The following is a 25134-nucleotide window of genomic DNA, read 5'->3' as shown; positions in this document are numbered from 1 at the left end:
TTTCTCAATGCGTGGCCTATCCATCGCCACTTTCTGCGTTTGATTTGCCTAAGGATAGGTTCCTCGTTCGTTAATCTCCACATTGCATCGATACTGCAGATGATGCGGAGGCATTTGTTGATGAGGGTGTTAGAGACCAGCCATGTTTCTCTTTCGTACATCAATGCGGACTTTACGCATGAGCCGAATATTCGTAGTTTAGTGAACCTGGAGATTTGCGAACTCCCCCATACTGTATGCATTCGCCCGAATACCGCCCCTGCTTTGTTTAGCCTACAGTTGACATCTTCATCTGCTCACCAGTTTGACGTGATGATGAACCGAGCACGTACCGGGCTCGTAATCCCCTTTTAGCATTCAAGCCCACTTCTTTGCGGAGGTTCATACGCATTTAATTTATTGGCCACTTCATCCAATTGGGCATCAGATGAGAATTTTTCAGCTCCGAAAAAATTTATATTACTCTTCATTGTTTTGCCTACGATAGGTAATGCTTTTTTCATACATTATAGCCAAATAAGAATCAACTATTTTCATCTGCTTTTACATTTGAATTGCGGAACATAAATAGATGAATGATACAACTCTGGCACGAAACGGACGTTCGCTTTGCAATAGAGAATGATGGCGTCACACCAACTGCAATCTCGAGTACAATTTTCTTAATCTAACTTTTCCGATAAAATCACAGAAATAATCAAAGCTGACCGGCATGTTAATAGTCGGAGTATCGCCCGGAAGCTAAAGATCGACCATAAAACAGTTTTAAACCATTTGCGCAAAAATTGTACGTAAAAATAATGGATTTACTTTTCCCCAACCTAATATATTAAACTTAAAAGGTTTGCATAAAGATGTTTTGAAATATTATCGACAGAATCAAAATATGTATTGAGATTTTTGGAGCTATTTTTTACTTTTCTTTTAAGATATTTTTAAGGAAAACTGGAATAACCAAGGTGAATCTATTAACGGTAACGGTAATTGGTAACGGTAAATCAGCTGATTTGTTATTTTTTTATTTCGCCGCGCACATGTTGTGTCAGCCCAGAATGAAACAAGGCGAATTCATTATTTTATTCTCCACTTTACCAATACACAAGACATTGTTGTTGGTCTAGTGCCACCACCTTTAATAAAAGCGCATTGGGAATAACTTAGCCAAATCTTGACTGATGTAGACATTTAAGTAATCATTGGCAGAGGTATTTTTTGATTCTAATAACTTCTTGGAACATTAACTCTCACGTTCCAAATTTTTTTTTCGCAATTATCATAACTTTGGTTCTGTTGATAAAGTACATATTTGACGATTTGTATGCAAGCCCTCTACCTTTAAACTCTTCTATTGTCCGAGGAGGTTATTTGAAAAAAAAGATTTAGTTTAACTTTATTTATATGGTATTTATTTTTCAAGGTATTAACAAATCGCTCCAGCACAAATAAATCTTAATATTATTCCAAAAAAAATTTTGGCGGAAGCCTTAACCGCATAGGGACCCATATATGGTATTGCAGTTTTGATTAAATTTTATTTCCAAATTAAGTAGTCTAAAATAATTCAAACTATTTTGATCCATCAAATATGTATTTAGCAATAACAAAACGCAACAAATTGTATACGATTTTATGGCATTTCAAAATAACCTCACTTTGAGAAAGCAGAATTTAATTTCATTTCATTCATTTATCAAAAATCAAATCAAATATCAAAAAACGATAACAGACTAAAATTTAAGTACTTTTTGATAATCAAAAAAAATTATTTGCATGTACTCGATATACTCGACTTTCTCGACAGATAATAATTTTTTCGCTTTTCAACTGTTCCCTAAAACCAAAAAAAAAAAAAACAAAACACAAAAAAAACATTTTTCATGATTTGTCTTTTAAAATGTCTTCTCGATAATTTAGTAAATAAAATTTCCACCGCAAAACAATTTTTTTCAACGCTTTATTAATTCATGCAGGTTAACATTCCATTTGTAGAACGTAGACGTACACCCCAAATAGTAGGAGGAGCTCAGCCAAACACCTAACAGAAGTGTACGCGTCAATTATTTTTTTTTAAGGGTTAATATATAATAAATTGTGTAGTTCCGATGGAAAACAGTTCGAATTTTGGTCTTTGCTGTTATTTTATGGAGCCTGATACACCCTAATGCATATAAATTTACCAATTCGCATCAACGGCTTGCAAGGAAAAGCGAAGGCACTGGAACTAGGCATGATGAATTTCCCTGCAGGCACGTATTTATGTCTCTGCACAGTTGCTGTTCGCATTCCTGCTGGTGTATAATAATTTTTTATTAAAACCATTTCTTCTATACACGCATTTGTATTTATTTAGCTGAAACAGCAAGAGTGCTTTGCGAGTGGAAGTGGCGGAAGCGGTTGAAATGGCAGAAATGGCTGCAACAGCAACAACATCCAAATAACAACTCGGAATTTTTATCGTTCAATTCCACATTTAAGCAGCAATTTATATTCTCTTTTTAGTTCGAATCATATTTTTGTCTTGAGATTGCCCATGCCGACGCCCCCTTGCAATGCTGGCGCGCTATGTTTTCCTTGACTTGCAGCGGATTCGTATGTGCGCTTGTATTTCTTACGATTTTGGATGTGTATGTGTACATGTATGTGTTTGTGTGTGTGTGTGTGTACATTTCATTTTCGCATTTTCACTTAACCATTCAATGAGTTAACATGTCGAGCACTCAGCCAGCCAAGCCAGTAGTAACTGAACCATGCAATCATTCGACCGAACTACCGACCGATCGACCAACCAGCCAGCCATTCAAGCGTTCGTTCGGCTGATTGTGCCGTCCGTCAAAAAGTCCTTATTTGTGTCGTCCGCCTTTCATTATGAGTTTTATCTTGCTCGATGTTTTTTGTTTCACTTAGTTATTTTCTCTCCTTTGCATTACAAGTAAGTGTGTATGTCTGTGTATCTGTGTATTTGTGTTGGCGCTGTTTTCAGCTCTTCTGTGCGATATTTATGCAATATTAGTGGTTGGTATTTGTAAATTCTGCTGCTTTTTAAATCAGACAAGAAATGAAAACAAGCAACCCAACCGACAGAATACAGCAAATAGGTCCATACATATTAACAGCCTATAAGTATTTGCAACTACTTATGTATGTGTGAGTGCATCCAGCTTTGTAGATATATATGTGCACATCCAAGTATGCATCATGTGAGTCTCAAAGTGGATCTTCTCATGTGCATACGTACATGCATACACACATACATACATACATATCTACATATCTACCCACTTCTGTCTCACTTTCATGCATTGTCATAAATTATTCAAAAGTAAACATCAACAACACGGGTGACAAATAATAGCAACAGCTTAGAAGGGTGCGCGTGTCTACCAAGAATCATAAGTGGGCATATATATGTCTACATGCAGTAGATGGTATGTGTATGTGTGTGCTGCACATAGCTGCATTAAAAGCTCGCATAGGCTCCATGTCAGTGGGCCCTCTGAGCGCCTAATTGTGTTGCTGCACATCTGGCCGCCTTTACGGTGATTTGGCAGTGTCCTGTGTCCTGCAATAGAGTACAAAAAAATATGCCTTTTATAAAAAATGGTGAAGCGCATATAAACTTAACGAATTTAGTTACAATCTTCTTCCCCACCCGGTTAATAATGGGTATACAATATTTTTCAAAATAGCTGAAAATGCATTTGTAGGACTACCACTTACCACCAGAGCAAATTCTCCCAGAATAACCATCAGGTTACGCGTTAAGTTATTGAGGTCCATTTCAGCGGTTGCCCGCTAGGATATAATTACGCGAGCATCTACGAGCCATGCGTTATCATATTAAATAATCACTTGGACTGTGGACATTTTGCTCCTGGTTTTGTAGAAGGCAAACCCAAATACTGTAAGAAATCCGAAGGAATAAGTATCTTGTATGTTATCTCTAAGCGAGGAAATATGATAATATCTGAATAGATTATGATTTTCATATCTTTGTCCCAAAATTTCTGCCTGTAATAGAATTTTGTAGCCTCCGTCAAAAAGAATAAATCTAGAGTGGTAAATTGAGTACCTCCTTTGATGTGATAGAGAAGACTCCTGTGATGGCAAGCTAGATTTAAGGCTTCAGCTGCAAATCACTAAGCACCTGCGCACTAATCTATGTACTGCAACAGCTCACACACGCAAATGCAACAAATTGATCCTGGAAAAGTGTATAAATAGACTATTTTTAGTTACCGACGCCAAGTTTTACCAAAAGCCCCAAGAGAAGTAGAGCAAGAGGATAACGCTTGGTTAATTTTTATTAAGACGTACTTTTGCCACAAAATTTGGCGTCCAAAATAACCTCTAGATACTTAATCTGAGGAGAAATTATATCTGAGCACATACAAAGGCTTCTTTCTTTAAATGCAAGAAAAATAAATTACAACTTTATTAAACCACCTCGATTCTTGTGCCATACTTTTAACTCTATTTCTAACAAATTTGATAAACCAGATTCGTTTTTTACCGTTAAGGAAACGATATAAACGGTACTCTAACTTTTTACTCAAGTGATGAATGTTTTCGGCCTGAAGAGTTTCAAATCTTGACACTTAGCCAAGACCCGCCGTACATCATTTCGTCTATTGGACGAGAGGAAGGTTTATATAAATGTTTGGAAATGATGATGATGCATTCACAATCTCTACTTCCTCTCCATTTAGTAGCGCATTAGATAAAGATAAAAAAATAATAATAAATTCAAACCGACAAAGGTAAAGAGCAGAATAGAACTACAAACAAATATAGAGATAGAAGGTTCGTTAGGTTTTTGAGGTGATCGGCTCCGTTGAAACCATTACACGTTCTTATGAAGTGTGGGATGGTATTTATCCCAACACGGGGTAGTTCCATAACAGAGTCAAAAGCGTGTTTCCTAACAACTTTACTCTTCTCCTAGCTAAGGCTGGAAAATTACTATTTCTTCGTCTTCCTCGTCTCTACAACTTCTGCAGTATACATGAAAAAACACTCCTAGCCTAGAAGAGTGCCTCCCTAACAGGCAATGGCCGGTGACACAAGCCACGACCTTCGAGATGTTCTGGCTTGAGAGGTTGAGGAATTCTCCTGAGATTTTCTTATCTAGGCCAAATTAGCCAAGCTGGAACACAAGTATTTTTTTCTCTCCATGACGTATTGCTCTCCTGGAGAATATTAAATTTTATCACTAATTTGCAAGTTGCCATAGGGATTCCAATATTGCCTCTGTTTTCAAGAAGGAGAAGTTTAGTTCCCTTTTTGGCTAGCCTATCGACCTTGGAATTTTCTTCAATATATCTATGTCCCGGAACCCATATATGGCTGGCCTTGAAAATGGTGGTAATATCATTTAGAGCTGCCAGGTATTCCTGAGCAACCTTTAATCTTAGTATAACTGCCTCCATTGATTTGATGACTTCTGCCTGGCATACACTACAGTAGTCCGGAAGTCGTACAGATAATTCCAGTCCCAATTCTTTTGAAAAAACTCCATAGCCTACTTTATTTTCTAGCTTGGATCCATCCGTGAAAAAAATGTATGTCCCCTCTTTTCTATGGTCTTTGAGTTTTCCCACTCTCTTTTTGACGAGATGTTAGTCTTGAAGAGCGCCATACTATTAAGTCTAATCGCTTAGGCTGCAGCCACGTGTTGTCCAACCAGATTTAGAGCAGGATAGAGATAGAAAGCGAATAGAAAAATAAATATGAATATAAAGAGGCAAAGAATTGTGGTTTATGCGCAGCAGAAAGAAGAAGTTGGGGCTGATTTCATTTGCTTTCAGGCAAAGAAATTTGAAAATTAATCGTTTTTATGTATTTTGTTTTGTCGAGAAATGAAGTAAAAGATGAACTTCCAATATAATAAAACTTAAGCTCGAAAATTTTGTTAAATATACAATAGTAATTTTTGGTTGAATTTGAACGCCTGGGTGAAATTTAGTTTAACCGCGTAACAAAAATATAATAATATCAAATTTTGAATTGTGAATTTTTAATCTAATAATTTTTTTTTTGGACGCTTATTATTAAACACATAAAACAGAGTTTGAAAGGTAATAGTCATTTGAAATTCTATTAAATGTTTACTAATTTATTCATTTATTTGATAAATTTCTATTTTTGGGAATAAAATGATAATTAATTTTACTCTCTCTTTTATAACTTTCTTAATGGCTTAATAATTTTGCTGCCTGCTGATGGAAAATAAAACACTTCTTTGCTTTATATTGCATCCCTTTGAGGTCACAAGATGATGTAAGCCCTGTGTTTGTAGTTGTGTGTGCTTCTTTAGTGCTTGTTGTTCTGTTGGCACGCTGGCGTTGCTATTGGGATGCTTTGTGGCAACAGCCACAACACCAACGACACTCACTACTTCATTTCACTTGCACACAACACACACACAAAATATGTATAATAATATATCAGCACCCTTTTGAACTGGTGCTGTGACGTCGGATATGCATCTACATCTACATATACATACATACATCTACATATACACACATACATATATCTGTGTGGTGTATTTGCATACCTCGTAGGAAAAATTAACCATTACCTAGCAATAGACTTGATCCTATAACGAAATTTGCTTGTGTAAGATATTTTAAAATGTCACGTGCACGCCTCGTCCCGCTCGCTCTATACTAATTACAAAACGAAAAAACGGTTCTGGTACATTTAGCTTAGGTTATGAAACTATAAATTTTCTTCATTATAGCATATTTTCCTGACTGGCGGGCGCATACTCATACGTTTTTACGCTGCCGAAGAAGCAGCAAAGCTGAAAAGAAATTTTTATCGCTGTATTACAAAAAAAAGAGAAGAAAAGAAAACAACAACAACAAAGCAGCAATCTCATCCAGAAAGTCAACGTCGGTGGTAACAAAACCCACTTAATTGTGCTTGACAACATCGTTAGTGAAGCTGCCAAGCCACTTTTTATGGCTACACACAGCACATATCCTGCCACATACGAGTTACCAACAAACTCATTCACCTTTATGTCGCTCTCACTTGTGAATTGCAAATAAATACACGCAGACAAACAAAGTTGTCATATGTGCATATGTATAGGTGCACACACACGCACACACACATACCTTTTGCATATGAGGCTTAGTAATTTCCGCTCAAAACCTTTAGCAGAACTGCACCAAGATAATATCCACGATTCGTGCACCTTTCAGCACCTTTCACCGACCTCAATCCACAAAATAAATTGCTACATGACGTCTTTGTTGTACTAAATACCGATTTGTATGTGTAAACAAAGATATTTATGCATGTACACATTGCCAGTACGAAGACAAAACAGTGTATTTGCTACCATGGCGCTTTTCTTCTCAGTAAATTGCTTGTGTTCGCACTGGTCGACGTTTCTATAGGTGTAAAAGTGTTAGTATACGAATATCTGGTTGCCTCGATTATTCTGCCCTATTTTGAAAAAAAATTAATTACAATCTACATAAATTACACCAAATGATTTTCCCTAATCCCATATCGCACCCAATCTGGGAATAATTTCGGGAGCTAAGTATTTATTTGGGTGCAGTGGCGCTTATACCGAAAGCGGTTAAGAGCGCTCCGAAGAATTGTCCGAAGAATTGAAGGCCAATCAGTGACTCCGCTTGCCACTAGAAAAACCTACGCTGCTTTTCCCGGAGCGCTTGTCGATTGCTCAAGATGCTCACAGTAAAGGCTGGTCAATAGAGGTTAAGTTGAAGCGGTTGTCCTATGAAGCACACTCAAGCTTATAGCCTATTGTGATGCTGTAGGAGAACTTTCCCTATCTCTACTAAAACAGAGAATACTTTTCAGAAATTTTTGAATATTCTTGTTGCAAAACTGAGATCTTCTAATTTTAAATTTTTTAGTAAACCTACGTCTGGATAGAGCAGGACAAACACACAGAAGTTACTAAATCGGCCCTTCTCGCTCATCTAGACAGCTTCTGCAGAAGTCATGTGTCTGCCTTGATATAATGGAAATCAGTGTGCTAAGACTGTGCTCATTTTGCCTCAGATGTGATTCTGCAGGTAGTTTCATTACGCCATCTTTCGTTCGCTGCCTTAATGATTTCCTCAAACATATAGTAAATAGCTTACATGTTTGTAAGGGTATGTCATTGTCTATGTCCTCATCGGTCAATTTGGTGCCGAGTCTCGCTAGTTCATCGGCTCTACAGTTTCCCTCAATGTCGTAGTGTCCCATACTACCTTTAGGTTGGATGACTCAGCCATCTCGTTACGAGATATGCGGCATTTCATGGCTACCTGGGAGGTGGAATACTGCTTTGTGCGGGATTTTATCGCACTGTGTATACCATTTTTAGGTATCGCATCACATTATACCAGTGTCGCGGCTTTCATCGGTTCAATCAGAAAGACACTGCATTAGTCGGGGAGAAAACTGAAAGAGATGCGGAATATACATCTCCGCCCACCCTGCCCTCGAGCTTTGAGCCATCTGTGTATAAATGGATGGATTCGCCCAGTCTTACGTCGTCCAATTCCCACTCTTCCCTTGAAGGTAGGAGGATCGTGAACGTTGTAATGGCAAGTGTAGGTGGGAGGGCATAGTCCACCTTTCCGGGAAGCTCCAAAATGCGAACCGAGGTTTTACCGTAACCGTAGTCCGTGCTCCATGTCATTGGAATTTAAAGTTAGAATAATAGAGACGTATGTTACATATAAAGAGTTGACAATCGGATGTATCCTACAATAACCTGCTACCTTAGCCTAAACTCTTGTCCGAAGTCGAACTAGTAAATCATATTTACTGAAATCTCTATGTCAGAATTGTGGCACAGAGTAGATAAACTGTTCTATCCGGAGAAGAGTAAACGGGGATACTTCACAATTAAGTATTTCCTAATAAAGTTGTGGAAGAACTTGAATGGAGGGTTTATCTTGCTCATTGCCTTATTTTCCAATATTTTTATTGCTATCTTATTCATCTCCAATGCTAAAATATAGCCAGAGGTTATCGCCTTGGATATTAATAAATAAAATAAAAGTTTCTGGATACTTTGTATTCTCTGCAGCAGAAGGTTGTATTTCTCTATTACCTGAATTATCTGAAGCAGACGTACCCAAACTCTGGCTATTAAATGGGTTTGGAGCTATTCAATTCACAATGAAATACAAGCTTCCTAAACTCCAGCTTCACTTAATCAGTGTGGTTTCATTAGTATTCTCTGACAGGGTTTAGTAACTGTATTTGATAATAGACATAAGGCCTTCTTAGGAGCGCTATATTTTGTGGAAAGACCAAAAGAAGCTTAATTATTTAAACCTGTTGTAGGAACCAGAATTAATACCGATAACAATGCCTTTGAAAGCCAACCGAGAATGCCTCTTGCCAACAAGTGCTACTTTGGACTAAGTAGGCAATTGAGTATTATAGTCCTATCTCGACGAACAAATCTAGCACTTTATAAGGCTCTCATCGTGCCCGTCCTAACGGGTGGCGCAGAAGCGTGGACGATGACAACATCCGATGAGGCGTCATTTGGAATGTTTGAGAGAAAAATTATGCGGAAGATTTTTGAACCTTTGCACTTGACGGTGTCGGCGAGTAGTCGATAGAACAATGAGCTGTATGAGCTTCACGTCGAAATAGACATCGTGGAGCAAATAAAGATCCAGAGGCTTCGTTGGCTGACTCATGTCGTCCGAACAGAAGCAAACGCTCCGGCTCTGAAAGTATTCGATGCGGTACCAGCTGATGGTAGCAGAGGAAGAGGAGGGCCTCCTCTGCCTTGGAATAGTCAGGGGGATTAGGACTTGGCTTCACTTGGTATTTCCAATTGGCGCCGCTGAGCTTGAGAATGAAACGACTGGGCCAGTCGGCCAGGCTGTGTTAAATTCGGCCAAAATCGCGTAAGCAGTTATCGCGCTAATCAAAAAGAAGAATGTGAAGAGTAACTGACGTAGAGCTTTGGTGGATAGTTTCTTTACCGATGGGTCCAAGAATTAAATAGGGTCTGGAGCTGGATGGTACTTAAACAAGAGTAATAAGTATCACTAAGCTATGGTAAGGGGAACTGCTTTCCATACGGAAATTTTTTGTCATCCTGAAAGTAGCCGAATGGATAATCAAGAGGAGATGGAGCGGAAAATAGATTGGAGTTTTCAGTGACAGTCAGGTTGCACTGAAGGCAAGACAGAACAGGCTTATACTTATGTGGGTTCCAGGACACACTGGTGTCCAAGGAAAGGGAATAGGTTCCGATATTGTGAGAATGAGTAATATTCGTTCTCTAAAACTGGAGGACTATTATTATTAGTATTATTATTTATTAGAATAATATAAAATATTACATTAACTTAAAAAAAAGAGCACACTAGATGCTTGGGCCTTCGGTACTAAAACTGGATGATATTTACAGATATATCAAGGAATCTGGAAAATTTTCACTGGACTAACTATCTCTATCTCGGTCTTTATTCTTTCCTATCTCTTTCTTTGATACTTTTCTCCTTTCCTCCTTGACTATCTACCCCCTTTCCAGAGCTCTAAATACAATGGGCTGAGTGTTTTAGGAGCCACCAAATCTCTTGGTGCTCCTTGGTCCGACCAATTCAAATTTCAATTTTAAAAACTGACGTAGAGCGTATTGCTTAACCGCCTCCCTACGATTTACTTAACGGTAGTACCGGGAGGGGATCGGTGCATTGACCGTGGGAGGTTTAGCGCCAGTTAAAGTCTCGCACTGGCGAGGTAAAGGCTTTTGATGCTTCCTCTTTTAGAAGGAAAAAAAAAACAGCAAAAAAAACCAAAAAAAATCCATTAACGCCTTTGATGGAATGCCTTGAATAGCCATATTTCCCGGTCAATCAAAAGTATTGTAGCATTGTATTTTGACCACCCTGTCTACTTTTTTTAGCCATTATTCAAACGTTAGGCATCATCCAGGGCAATTGTTCTTCTTCCACCACCGGAACTCACTTTTTATTCGGGTATGTTCTGGCAGTGAACACTTGAAAACTAAAGCTTACAATTCAAAGTGCTCATAAACGTTTGGCAAGTTAACAATCAAGATAAATAAACATTAGTTCTGGTTTAGAAAAGCAATTATTGTTAATTTAGATTTGAGCTGCAGTTAAAACCTGCAGATGTATTTAGCAAGCGGGCCATATATACAAAAGTGTATGTGCATAAATTTACTAGTTCAACTCAAGTCATATATACATACCGTTATTTGTTAGTATGTACCGTGTGTCTATAAATATTCTGTGCACATACAAACATATGTCTAGGCACACATGAGCAGCATTATATTCATTGGCTTTTGCGGTTGATATCAACTCGAAATTCATTTGCCAAATGCCGAACATTACTTCACACTGTCCCATGAAATCTCGAATGCATTCTCACGTTACATGTACGCACAAGCGAATGCACGGGAATATTGCAGTAAAATACATTTATTGCACACGTTTGTGTCATTTGTGTACTTCTCTCCGGATTTGGATCCTTTAGGGCTGGTTTTTATGCGCTGTCAGCTATTCAAGCGATGCAACATCATTTGTATGTAAAATTGCATTTTAAATAGTTTTTTTTTCTGCAGTACTTTTGCTAAAAGCTAAAATTTGAACAATGTCAACGAAGCCACAACGAACGACCGAATGGTGGTCGAATGAATGAACTGACTGATGGGCAATGTGATGGACAGGTATTTTGCTTTATTTGAGCATCCTTGTATGTATGTGCATATCTAAATATATTTGTACATACACCTATTGAAGCTTTCTTGCATTAACTGTACGCACACTCGCTCACATTAGTTTGAATGAAAGCTGCAAATATACGTTTGTATGCGCACATCTGTGAGTAGTTTGTGTGAAATCACTTTTCTTTAATGTGAAACGGAAATGTTTGCATTTCCTAGTGCTGTAATATTTATGCTTCTACAAATACACATGAATGACATTTGAATATATCCTTATGTGCACATTTCTCAAGAAAAAAAAAAAACTAAAACACGTCAGAAGCAATTTTATCAGCTTTTATGGCCTTTTATGAAATGATTGAAAATGGATTTTTTGATACGCACACTTGCATACACACACAGCCATACAAATGTAGGTATGCACGTGCGCATATGAAATTCTTATGTGACACAAAATATAAAAGAGAAGAAAATGCAAAACCCAATGTATACTTTCGAAAGGTTTCAATTTAAAATATGTTTGCGGGGTAGGTACTCACGTGCTTTTAGGAGCTTAGGTAAGCAAATTTTTATGGTGAACACCTTTGCGAGGAATGCGCGGCAAAGTAGGAGTGGCTCACAGGTTACCTCATCCGTTATGACCGACTGCTTTGGCATCTGCGGCGAAAGAGGCAGCCCACGAGTTAGAATGCTAACTACGTATGTATGCCTGGAGAACAATTTCAAGTAAGTGTTGGCTGGAAATTCTTCTTCTTCTTGATTGGTGTGATAACCGCTTACGCAATTTTCGCCGAATTTCTCGTTTCTTTCTCCTACTAACCAGCTGGTACCTAGCGAATACTTTCAGAGCCGGAAAGTTTCTATCCATTCGGACGACATGACCCAGCCAACGAAGCTGGGGAATCTTTATCCGCTCTGCTATGTCTATTTCTATCGTTGGCTGGAACAAGATTGATATACTTTAAGAAGACGCTACCAGTCTGTGAGTCAGTATGGTTTGTTTTTAAACAAATAAGTAAAATAGTAATCTATACTATAAAGGTGAATGTCTGTACGTTGTCCGCGCATCACTACAAAACAACAACACCAAATGACGTAAAAATTTGTATACATTCATATTTTCACCCAATCAAGGTTATAGGCATGTTTTTATGATGGAACTCCCTTCCCACAGCCCCCAGGCCGCGCCACCACTCTCATTCGTCACTAATAATAGAATATTTGCTTAAATTTAATCTAAAAAATCTTAGTTTTTCCTATTTCTCACTATTTATAGCACACTCTAGACTTCATAATCCGCATAAGCTGTTCAACTATGACCCAAATGCAAAGTTAAAAAACGGTTTGAGATAGAAAAATGTTAAAAATAATTTTGCTTGATATTTTTCTGATTGGTGGTTTTGATTTTATTCAACGAGTCATAGCAACGGATGCCGGGTATTGTAATATTATGGTTATTAAAAAAAAATTATTTTCTATGAAATTATTGTATGTAATTCTTTTATATACATATCCTAAATCCCTCAAAACTACTCCTACGCGAGCGGGGCCGCGGGTTAAAGCTATTAATAAAATAAAAAATAAAAATATTTTATAAAAATGTATAGCCATGATTGTTCAAAATTTGTCTTGAATATTTTCGAATATTCGCTTAAGAGTCTGAATGTGGCTTAGCATTTCTGCTTCCTACCTTGTATAGACCTATCCATCCCCAGACTGGGTTTTGAAGGTTGTGCCAGGGATACATTTCCAAACAGGCTGGACTAGAAATAGGGGTGAGTCTGCACGGTCATAGGTACCCCTATTCTCACTGATGGAACCAAGATGGAATCTGAAGTTGGAACAGAGTTTCTATCTAAATCAGCCTATATTTCAGTCTCCTTCAGTTTTTTTCTTGCAGAGGTCTTCGCGATCCTGCAGACGTGCAAAAAGCTTAGGTATCGCTGTTGGGAGGGAGACAAAAATATCTTTTCTGATAGTCAAGCTGCGATCAAGGTTCTGTCATCGCCATGTTTCAGCTCTCTTCTTGTTAGCTCTTGTAAGGAGGAGATCAAACGTCTCCTACGTACAGGAAACATTTCTCTTATCTGGGTTCCAAGGCATAGGAATCGAGATTGCCGATGAGATTGTCAGGAAAGGGTCGGTAGAACCGATTTCAGTTGTCCCCATCTCAGACATCGGTGATCCTTAACCGTTATTAAAAGGGAACTGCATAATTTCTTTCATAAAAAATCGCAAGACAGATGGTTCTATCTTATCGTGTGCTATCTCAAAAATACTTTGGCATCAGTACAACAGAAGCAGGGCACTTAAAGTAGTGGGTGATCGGAACTCATTGTAAGATAAACCAGGTTCTCTGACGCGGCTGAAGCGGTCAATGAGAAGTGGGCTTTGCTAACATTTCAATTTCTATCAAGGTTATTTCCATGCAAATAGACTTAGGATATCTACAATCTCTCACCGTCGACGACATCCATGAAGAGATCACAGGAGATGTTGGATGTAAATACTGTTGTTAATCAATCATATTAGGTTTCAATATCACTTGAGGGCGTCGAGAAACCATTTATGGCCAACACTGTAGCGACGTCATTTCTGAGCTTTCGATAGGAAAATCTTTCCTCAGTAAAAAAACAGTTGACTGGACGCTGCTATTTTTGTTCTTTATTAAGAAAAATATGTTTTTTTTTGGAATATTCAAATTGTTAGTAAAAAATATGCGTATATTTTGGCCTGTGCCCCAAAATCATTATATTAGCTTTTCCTCCAAAACATTTACTGCCTGTCAAAGCCCATCTGCTGTTAAAAACAACTTCTCACTCATTTCATGTTTCACATGATTTCACACTGGGAACCGTACGCCTTACTAATTGAATGATAGATAGATTGAAGTTGTTGCCGCAACATTCCGGTTATAAATAAAAGCACATTATGCTTCGTGTACACAAATGAGCCCAAAACTATAGCTGCAGTCTGGCCATCACTACAGTTGAACAAGGCTCCTTCTATAGGCTTTATTCCAAGAAGATTTTCAGGTTCCATATTTGCTAAGACTGGAGCCCACAAGACACTACAACCTAAAAAAGATAGTTAAGCTCCACTACCTACTCGTTCAGCTTGAAGCTTTGAACTGTAGTATAAATGGCTACCTAGTGGTGGGGTGTGATAATTCTCTCTACATTATTTTTTGAATTATTTGTGTTAAAATTGATTTCAGGAGGCGAGGTTAGAGTACTGAAGCTTTGAACTGTAGTATAAATGGCTACCTAGTGGTGGGGTGTGATAATTCTCTCTACATTATTTTTTGAATTATTTGTGTTAAAATTGATTTCAGGAGGCGAGGTTAGAGTACAAAGACATGTGCTGTTCAGAAGAAAGCTAAAAAATTTGAATATGTAAAAGTGTCGGTGAGATGTTTCTCTCTCTCTCTTAGGGAGGTGAAAATTGCCTTCTGATTTCCAGCAAAAGTTTAGAAAATGCAAGTGCATGCAAGTCAACTACTTGGACTTGATGAAAAAATGAAGCAAACTGCCATATAATAACTCATTTTGAGCAAATCATAAAAAATGTGACATCACGATGATCTTACAGACGATATTACTCAATCATTTCGCGTACAGAAAATTAATTGTACCGCTTTTTCATGCTGCCAAAGGGTTATTTGGCGAATAATGATGTTAGTTCATTGATGCATTTTTGTCTTGTTAATCCACGAACATATTTACGGTTAATTCCATTTTTACGCCGAGATGAATTTCGAAAGTTGTTGTAAATAACACTAACATCACTCACAACCCAAAACACTCAGAGTGCGTTTATGGTAAAATAGGTCACACTTTTAAATAGAAGCGTCTAATGGTGCCTGAAAACACCAGAAGTGTCCAAGTTCAGAAATGTAAATAGCAACCCTCGGATATTATTTTTTTTTAATTTGATTTTTATTATATTTTTCTTATATTTTTTTATTATATTTTCTTTTGAGATAGAACCTACATTTTTGAAATTCTTCAAAAAACAAATTTCAAAAGAAAACAAAATTATGTCCTTATAGGGGAACACGATGCAGTGTCGTTAATTCAACTTTACTTCCAAATTAACCCCTTTCCGTATAGTAGATAGTAGCTGCATATAATATGCAACCACTAGCATCTTTTTAAATCAAAAGCAGTATTTGTTTTAATTAAGGCACAGTTGCAAAACTGGAATTAACAAACTTCTATGCACGCACTGCGTTCCCCCTAAGCTGCATCGCCACGTACAAAGAATGATCCTAAATGCTGTATAAACGTGTGTATGTATGAATGCATATATTTATGTATACAGATATGTATGTGTGTATGTATGTATGTATGTCTCTCTGTATGAATGTTTGTATGCACTGTACTTAAGACATGCTAATCTATGCAGATACCTTCTTGCGTGCACATGTAAAACACTCCTGGCTACGGTATAATGCGGTCGCATTCGACCAACCACTGCCGAGGCTACTTAAGCTGGTGCAACTAATCTCGGTCGCACAGTCTGCTCTCAAACTCGCAACCGAGAAGGTGTCACCACAGTCAGCCAGCCAGCCAGTCAGCCAACCAACCAGCCAACCACAACATTACCTACTCATCCTAAATCCGTATATATACACACATACACAAACACACACCCACAAATAGACAACCAACTGCTTTCAATTGCAAATACTAATTGCACTATAGAAGAGCAGCAGCAGCAGAATGAAACAACTTTTATAAATTACAACAAAAGCAAAAAACAAAACTTTCTTTAATTAAGTGTAACTTTTTGTTTTATTCTGCTTTTCGTTCCACTTCCACTGCAGCAACAACATTAAACAAAAACAAAAGAGAAAATTGACTTGAAGAATTGCTAAAGGAGCAGCATTAACAAGAGTTAGCAGGAGCAGCACCAGAAGAAGAAGAAGCGAATAAAAAAAGAAGAAGCAAAAAACTAAAAATTAAATTTCTGATCGAGACGACCGCATTATATAAATTATATAATATTTGAAATCAAAGTATATCGACCGCAACATGTCGATAAAAGCGAGGAGAACGAAGCTGACGTTGCACACAACATCGGTCAAAATGAAGCTGACTTGACCAAAACGGCAACAAGGCGAACACGACGGCACAGCAATTGGAGCGGCAGCAGCAACATCATTATCGGCTGCAATAATAACGCATTGGAGTTGGGGCAGTGGCGTCGGACTTGGTTGTGGTGCAACAAGCCACACTGGCTGTGGCGCCGCTGTCGGTCGTTGGCTCGCCCAATGATGCGCACCGTCACCGCATCGCCACACATCAATAGCCAACGGCTGCAAGCCATCAGACAACTAAATATTTACTTTACTCTCTTGCGTGTATACTGTATGCTTGTACTTAATTACTTTACGCCCAGAATAATAAGAAACGATGCGCCATCATCATCAGTTAAGGTTACGTATACGCCCCATTGCACCAACAGGAGGAGGAGGAGGAGGAGCAGCAGCTGCAGCTGCAGCAGTATTACCAGCGATAGCCATAGGTGCAGTAGATGCAGGTGCCGGAGCAACAGTGCGGTTAAATCAAACATCAACGCCAAAGTCAACAGCAATGAATTTGTGTTTGTAAAAGCAATCAACAGCAGGAGCTGGAGCAGGAGTAGATTTGGTCGACAATCGACAAGCAACTGCCAATACAAAAACAATAGCAAATACATGAAAGAGAATAAGAGTAAGCAACGCAAAGTACTCGCATTGTTGTTGGCGTGCAGGCAGCATTTACTCTTTGATATCGCTTATATAAAATGGCTGCTTTTCGAGCATTTTGCGAATCACTTCATTAACATGCAAATTGGGACAACACTTTTTGCCACAAAAACCACAATAACAACAGCAGCAAAGACTGCAGCAAAATCCAAAACAATAGAAGCAGCCACAACAACAACAACAACAAACAAAACAACAGCAACCATACTCACTTTCACTTCAATCACTTGCACAAACACAACTGCGAAAGCAAATACAAACGCAAACACAACGAGTAGTTCAGCAATCAAAAGTTATAGCCGAACAAGAAAAAGAAGAAGAAGAGGAATTAGCACAAGCAGATATAGTAGTTGGTGCAGCAGTGGTGGCGACAACGTACACTTTAGCCAATTGGCGCTTACGTTGACAAAGCCACAATTCATACGACTACAAGGAATTTGCATTATAAGACTGATATCATTAAAGAGATTTCTTCAAATTCCTAAGCAACAATCAAATATATTTCTTAAGCGTATAAAAAACTGCCTGAGCGCCTTCATCCCTGCTGTCAGCTGCCGCTCAGCAACGATACGAGATGCGCATGTGAAAACGCCAACGGCAAGCAGTACAGCAGAAACAACAGCAGCAACAACGAAAACAGCACCACCTACAACAGCAATAAAAGGAGCAGTACCAGCGCTGGCAACGGCAACTGCGACAAAAGCGAGAATAGCGAAAGTGTTCGAATTGTCACCTCAGCCGCATATGTCAACTTCACTTCCAGCGCTTTTGCAACAGCCGCTGCAGCCCTTACAGGCACAATTAGAATTATCGCCACCGCCGCCACCGCCACCGCAACCCCAACCACAACTAATGCATCAGTTGCGGCTGCAACAACAGCAATTGAAATTTTGCTGCGGTTTCTTGTATCGCCGCGTATTAGTGTTAGTGAAGTGCTTGTATCAGCGCGCCCGTCTAACGGATTATTTTGGTGGCCGTTGGCATTGGCGTTGTCGGCCATTGCCGTTGTTGCATCGCACGCTCACCGTGTTGATTTTGTTATCCTCCTTGTGGCATGGCACTGAGTGTTTTCATGGCAGCGTCAAGTTAAGTGCCAACACAGTGAAGACGAAATATGGCCTGCTGCGCGGCATTGTGGTGCGCTCCAGTCCATTGGTAGAAGCTTATCTGGGCATACCGTATGCCTCGCCGCCCGTTGGAAGCTTAAGGTAGGTGACAAACTTCTTTTTTTTTTTGACACCATTTTAATAGAAAAAATGTATGTTTGAGTGGATGCATGCACATCAGGATGGCTATTAAGCGTAGAAAACCAAAATGTTTCTTATTTTGTATACTCAATTTATTGTAATTCTTCGTAGAGTGTGCCACAAAACTCTTCGTAAATTTTGTTGCAAAAGTGGACTCAATTAGGAAATAATTGAATCGGAAACCACATTAGATTAGACCGGTTCGATTTTCGAATCTAAAAAAAATTTTTAAATATATGAATAACATCGAAATGAAAGTATTAGTTGCCAGCGCTAAGCTCTTTTTCGCAAAAAAGCAAAAAATGTGCATTTACTAACAAAAATCATTTCACTTAACTCTTCATTCCTTAAAATTTGGGCCGAAAAGCAAGTCAAAGAGAACGAAACTAAGGAAATTTGGTTTTTTGTTTTTTGATAACCTTTGATCCTATTAACTGTTTTTCAGTCCATCGGATATTAAAACAACGAATCTCTAAATACAATTAGTGCACATTTTCGACTACATACCCAAAAAAAAAATTCTAAAAAATCTAATCACAATTTTTTAAATTTTTGATGAAATTTTTAATAATTCAATTGGATTTAAACTCTACTGGGCTACTGCATGTCAAAAAAAAAACAAAACAAGCTACAAAACCTGATTAATAGTATTTTTTAATTCTGATACAATTATGTAAATTTCATTGAAATAAATTACATTGGATTTAAATTCTACTGGACTATAAAAATGCATGCCCAAACTAAACAAAAAATAACTGCAAAATTATTTTTTATTTTTTTTTTTTAATTTTTACAAAGTTTTCTAAATTTTATTTAAATATTTAAATAAGGCTTAAATTTGAATTGACTATAAAACAGCATGCCCAAAAAAATCTGGTTAAATTTTTGAAATTTTGATGAAAGTTTTTTAATTTTATTTAAGTAAATTAAATTAGATTTAAAATCTACTGTATCATGACACTGCACGCCATAAAAAAAGCTACAAAATCTGATTTTTTTTAAATTTTGGTGAAATTTTGTGAATTTTGTTTAAATAAATTTGTTTAAACTATTTATCTCCCTCTCTGTTAATAAAGCCAGATGCTGAGCATTATTTCATGAGTTTTGATACTTTTTTCGACCGCATCACAGTGGTCGAAATGAGCGATCTAGCGGGATTTTATTAACACTTAAAGTTGTGAAATGCCGCCAAAATTGTTTTTCTTTTCCTCACCAATAATGCCCTACCACCTTAGCTCCATCCATTTTGTTTTGCTTTGCATATTCGTACAGCTGTGAGCTTTCAAACTTAACAAGTGTTGTCTCAAGTGCAGGCCAAAACTTTCTCGCCCTTTTACACTGCATATCGAAACGCGCTGCATTAGAAAAAAATGCATTTTAGTTTAATCAAAGTGTTTTTAGATAAAGTCAAAGTATTTTAATTTAAAGTCAAAATGGGGTTTTGTATTATTACGCCGAAATATGGGTATGAAATTAGAAAATTTCAACAGCAACTTAGTAGAGAAGTGGAAAAGTAGCCATAGATTTCGCCAAAAAATGTTGTTATTTGATTCGACAATTAGTCTTGCTCGAAAAAAAATAAGGAGTTTACAAGTTGCATACCCAAAACAAGGTCGAGAAGTTTCTTTTATTACTAACCAAGCCTCCACTGATGAGCTTATTTTAGCTGCCTATATAAAGCAGGAAAACGAAATGCGTCCATGGTTGTGTCAAAGATGAACGCTAATGAAGGTGTGGTTAAAAAAATTAAGACTTGCCTTTGTTAAAATGGCCAAGTTACCATTAAGTATACACCAGAAGAAGTATTGAGTCCCTATACACATAGATGGCGGAAAGCATTCGTGCAAGTTAATGCCAGCCGCTGTTAAAGTGCTAAATGCAAACATCTATTTAACAGATCATGCACTGCTGGTCGCAAAAAAAGTGCTATCCAAATAGTACACATGTCAAAGATACTTCTCCGAAAGTCCCTTTTCAAATTCGAGATGCAAAAATAAAACAAAATAATTTAAGTATCCAAAAACTTGTAAAAACACTTACGGCTCCGCTCTCTTTGGAAGGCACACAATTCACTTTGGCGGCCTTCATAGATATAGAAGGTGCTTTTAATAGCATCAGGGCGGAATCAATTGCCACTACGTTAGATAGACTAGAGGTGAAAAGATAATACGGTCGCAAGAGAGGCAAAGTCAGTAAATTCGTCCACAGTGTGGTGTCCTTTCGCCACTACATTGGCTAGTTGCTATTGACGAAGTTTTGATAATGCTAAATACGGGTGGGGTTAAGGTAGTAGCATACGCCGATGCTTTGGTCCTAATAGTATCGGGACCATTTCTCTCAGTCATGGCTGAGATTTTGGAAAGGCTGTACTCAGTCGCTGGGCTACCACTTGCGGCCTCCGAGTCAACTCTGACAAAACTGAGCTGGTGCTATTTACCTTTCGACTTCCCAAATTAAACAACCACGTTCTCCCACTCTCATCGGAAGTTGGATATCTTGGAGTGATACTTGATTTCAAACTCCATTGGAAGCTACACATTGAAAATCGGGTTAACGGAAGTTGGCCTCTGGAGGCAATCTCTCAAGGGACATGGTAGCATTTTCGGGCAGTTAACACCGCATTTCTCCGAACTTCGAACAGATCTCTCTATCTGCAAACTAGAGTTTGAGGGTCGTGCTATGGCATTCTTTCCAAGTAGGCAGGATTGGATCGAGGGGAAAATCGGCACCAAAACTTGCAATCAGACAATTTATCAATCTCCTTCAAACTGCCGAATACTGCTAGTGTTTTTCAAGCAGAAGTCTTTGCGATCTTGCAGGCATGCAAAATGCTTAGGAAGCGCGGGAGCGAGGATATTAATATTTTCTCCGATAGTCAAGCCGCGATCAAGGCTCTGACGACACCATGGTGCAGATCCAAATTAGTCAATTCCTGTAAGGAGGGGATCAAATCTCTTGGGAGTGCAGTTAACATTTCTCTAATCAGGGTTGCAGTACATAGGAACATAGAGGGAAATGAAATTGCTGATGAGCTTGCCAGGAAGGGGACTGAATTGGCCTCATGGGGAATCTCACAAATTATTGCTCAGAAAAGCCCAGAAAAATGGAGCTCCTTTTCTGTATGTGCTATTTCGAAAACCTTTGGCACCAGTACAATATACGGAGGACTCGGAAAGAGCTTTGGACTCCTCGCCATTCAATATCCAAACTCGTAGCTGTGTTTACCGTCACTGAACGATCGGCACACACGCGGAAAAGATCATTTAACCCCCATTGCAGAAGCTGTGGGGACCTTTCTGAGAAGTAGACTATTGAGCACTTTCTCTGTAAATGACCGGGCTTGGCACCTAGTCGATTAAGATCACTGGGTGCTCCTTTCTTCGGCAGCCTGGGACAGTGCGCCAACCTAAATCCCATCAACCTTCACTATTATACAACAATTATGTATCAACAGCTCTGGCTGGCTATAGATATCTTCCTGTTGGAGGTGTCATGATGGTATCAAAATGGCGCTTTAATGCTACTTGAGGAGTGCCAGACTGGTACTTCAACCATTTCATCTACCTACCTACCTACATATGGCTCTTCTAGCTGATATTCCAATGGCTGATTTTGGGACAGACATAATTCAGAGCTTGGATTAAAGGATATGAGGATGGCGACCACCGAGTGGCGGTTTTCGTTTATCTTAACCACTTCAAGCTGCTGAAAAATTTCACTAGATGTGTGATATTTAAGCCCGCAATATCCACTGAAGTAGCAAAAAAGTGAGAGCCCACATGTATAACCTTGGCCTGAGGAGAGCAGAGCAGTTGAGAAGATGGTGCTGAGATGATTCCACCTCGATCTCCAGACAGCTTCTGCAGCTTGACGCAATGCCACGCCTCACCACATGGACACATAACGGATAGTGTCCGGTGAGGAAACCTAAAAAAATCGATAGCTGCGACTTTGTTAGCCTTAAAAGTTCTCTCGAGCGCCCCGATCTACCCGCGGCCAGAAGGACCACTCGACTTTACATGCTTGCGCATAAGCCTAGCGCTCGCTGAATTGGCGCGAGTTCTATTTTCCAATAGCAGACCACAGGTTCTTATGGGAACTTTAATCCTCTCATAATTCGATGGACTTAAGCTTTAGACTTGTTGGCGGGGTCACAAGAAGATGTGGTGTATTATATAAGTAGATTTTCTGTACCTCAAATACGGCTTTTGCTTGTTAATGCACCCATTTAGGTGAAAATGTGTCTCATGTCGCATAATGAAAAAACACGCAATACACGCAATGCACTTGCTGTAGAACGACCATTTTCATGAAACGTTTGGATTACTTTTACGCCTTGTTCAACTGAGTATAGCTCCGTGACTAAGTTTGGCAATGCCTGTAGTTCCACATGTCTGAAATATAAAAATAAAATAATAAATTAAAATCAACCCTTGAATTTCCGTGTAGTACGGCGCTCATTATATCTCATCCCCTAGATGCTACTCAATGACTAAGTTTGGCAAAGCCTGTAGTTCCACTAATCTAACAAAAAAATAAAATACAAAAAAATAAATAAAAAAAATTTTAATTAACCCTAGAATCTCCCTGTAGTATTCAGCTATAGTTTTAGTGCCCAGTTATATCTCATCCCTGTAAGTACCACATGAATCTATTTGACTCAATTACAATTACCTTAAATTCTTTGAATCATTATTTCGATTAATCACTACATCAACTGATATTGCTTTGATTTTTATATTTGTCTAGTTCACTCAGTAGAATATACAAAAAGGTGTTTTATAGAAATAATTGCCCTACTTACCTACACTTCCGAGCTCTGCCTGGGAATGAATGTCTCGCTTGAATGAATGTCTCGGCACTTGAAGTGTAACCAACTTCAGACCGCTCGCGCAGCTGATGTACGGGAATCAGCTGTCTGTTAGTTGGTTAAATGACAGTTCAGAGTATTGTTTACAAGCGCGCGGAAGCATTTTGCCGAGAGTAATCGCGAAACAAGAAAATCAGTAATGGATTGCAATATATTTGGCTGAAAAACCACATCTAGCGATTGTTCGTGAGCTCAAGCACCTCAAAGTAAATAAAGTTTTTGTTTATCGCACCATTACTCGTTATAATGATACTGGTAGCATCGCGAAACGTCATGTAAGTGGGCATCAAAAGACTGAAACGTCACGTGAAATGGTTCAAAAAGTGAAGAAGCGTTCGCTCAAGCCGCCGCCAACGAAATGCCAATCAAATGGCGAAAGAACTGAAAATATCTGACCGTAGCATCTACCGCATACTGAAAAATGATCTCAAAGTCAAACCTTACAAGATCCAAAAGGCGCATGCTCTCACACCAAAGCAGTAAGAAGTCAGAGAGACCGAAATAGTTGCTTCGCTTAGCTGAAAGCGGTCAATTTCCGATCGTGGTGTTTTCTGACGAGAAAATTTTTCAAATTGAGCAATTCGTAAACTCCCAAAACGATAGGGTTTATTTGGCCGACTTTTTAATTGGTTACACTTCGAGTACCGGACCCTGTACCTTCATTATTGTTTCATTAAGTTCTATCGAATTAACTATGTCTCTGAATAATTCAGTAAATGTTGCTTCTTTCCTATCTCACCACAGATTTATGCCACCCATTACGCCATCCACATGGAAGAATGTACGGAATGCCGATCGCTTTTCGCCCGTTTGTCCACAGACGGTGCCGATACCGCCCAATGGCCCAGAAGCGCTGTTAGAAGTGCCGCGTGCACGCTTAGCGCAACTGCGCCGATTGCTGCCGTTGCTGAGTAATCAATCGGAAGACTGTTTGTATTTAAATATTTATGTTCCATATGAAAATCGGCGAAAGAGGCGTAAGTAGTAAAAATTTTACCATATCCGTAGAACTATAAAATGTGGCAGAGAAAAAAAGACTAATTGTAACTCAAAAGCTATGGAGTCATCAATTCCGTAGTGCATTGCAGTTTATTACTTGAATTACTGCAAGCATTGTGGAAGTGATAATCCCCTAGCAACAAGCGGCTGGCAATAAATGATGTGTAAATTGTTTAATAAGATGCAAAAGAGAAATAAGAATTTTTTATAAATTAATTGTATGTTATTTAAATTTATTTAATTCCAACTGAATTTATCTGCTTTCGTAATTACTTAGGGCGAGTTTACATATACATACAATACATAGAGTTATTAGCTGGAGACTGGAGAATAGTTCCATTTCATTAAATTATGTTTCATTTCACTCCAACTTATTTTGTATCTGCAGTGTGCCCAATGGTCGACACTGAAATCTAAAAGATCATACGAACTTATTTCATCCCACTACATTTTTCTTTTAATTTTCGTACTTTTCGATATACGTATTCAGCCACTGTAAATTCGATTCCATTTTTTCCATTTTATTTTCACTCGAACTTTTTTCATTCCGTCTATTTCTTGTTACATG

General features: G+C 38.4%; 1 protein-coding gene across 5 annotated transcripts in view; it reads left to right on the top strand.

Annotated features, from left to right (window-relative positions):
• Positions 1 to 25134, top strand: part of LOC128863106 (uncharacterized) — a 61956-nt gene that overhangs the window by 21852 nt on the left and 14970 nt on the right. For 4 of the 5 annotated variants that reach the window (XM_054102053.1, XM_054102054.1, XM_054102050.1 and 1 more), the window contains exons 2-3: positions 16527 to 18658; positions 24312 to 24544. In XM_054102053.1, coding sequence (XP_053958028.1) covers positions 16974 to 18658; positions 24312 to 24544 — 1918 coding nt within the window. In that variant the 5' untranslated portion in view covers positions 16527 to 16973. Of the gene's footprint in view, positions 1 to 16230; positions 16323 to 16526; positions 18659 to 24311; positions 24545 to 25134 lie in introns of those variants that run through there. The other variant, XM_054102052.1, reaches the window with a different exon arrangement.

Source organism: Anastrepha ludens, chromosome 5 (assembly GCF_028408465.1).
Source record: "Anastrepha ludens isolate Willacy chromosome 5, idAnaLude1.1, whole genome shotgun sequence".
In the NCBI taxonomy this organism is placed as follows: Eukaryota; Metazoa; Arthropoda; class Insecta; order Diptera; family Tephritidae; genus Anastrepha; species Anastrepha ludens.
This window is presented reverse-complemented; position numbering and strand designations above follow the sequence as displayed.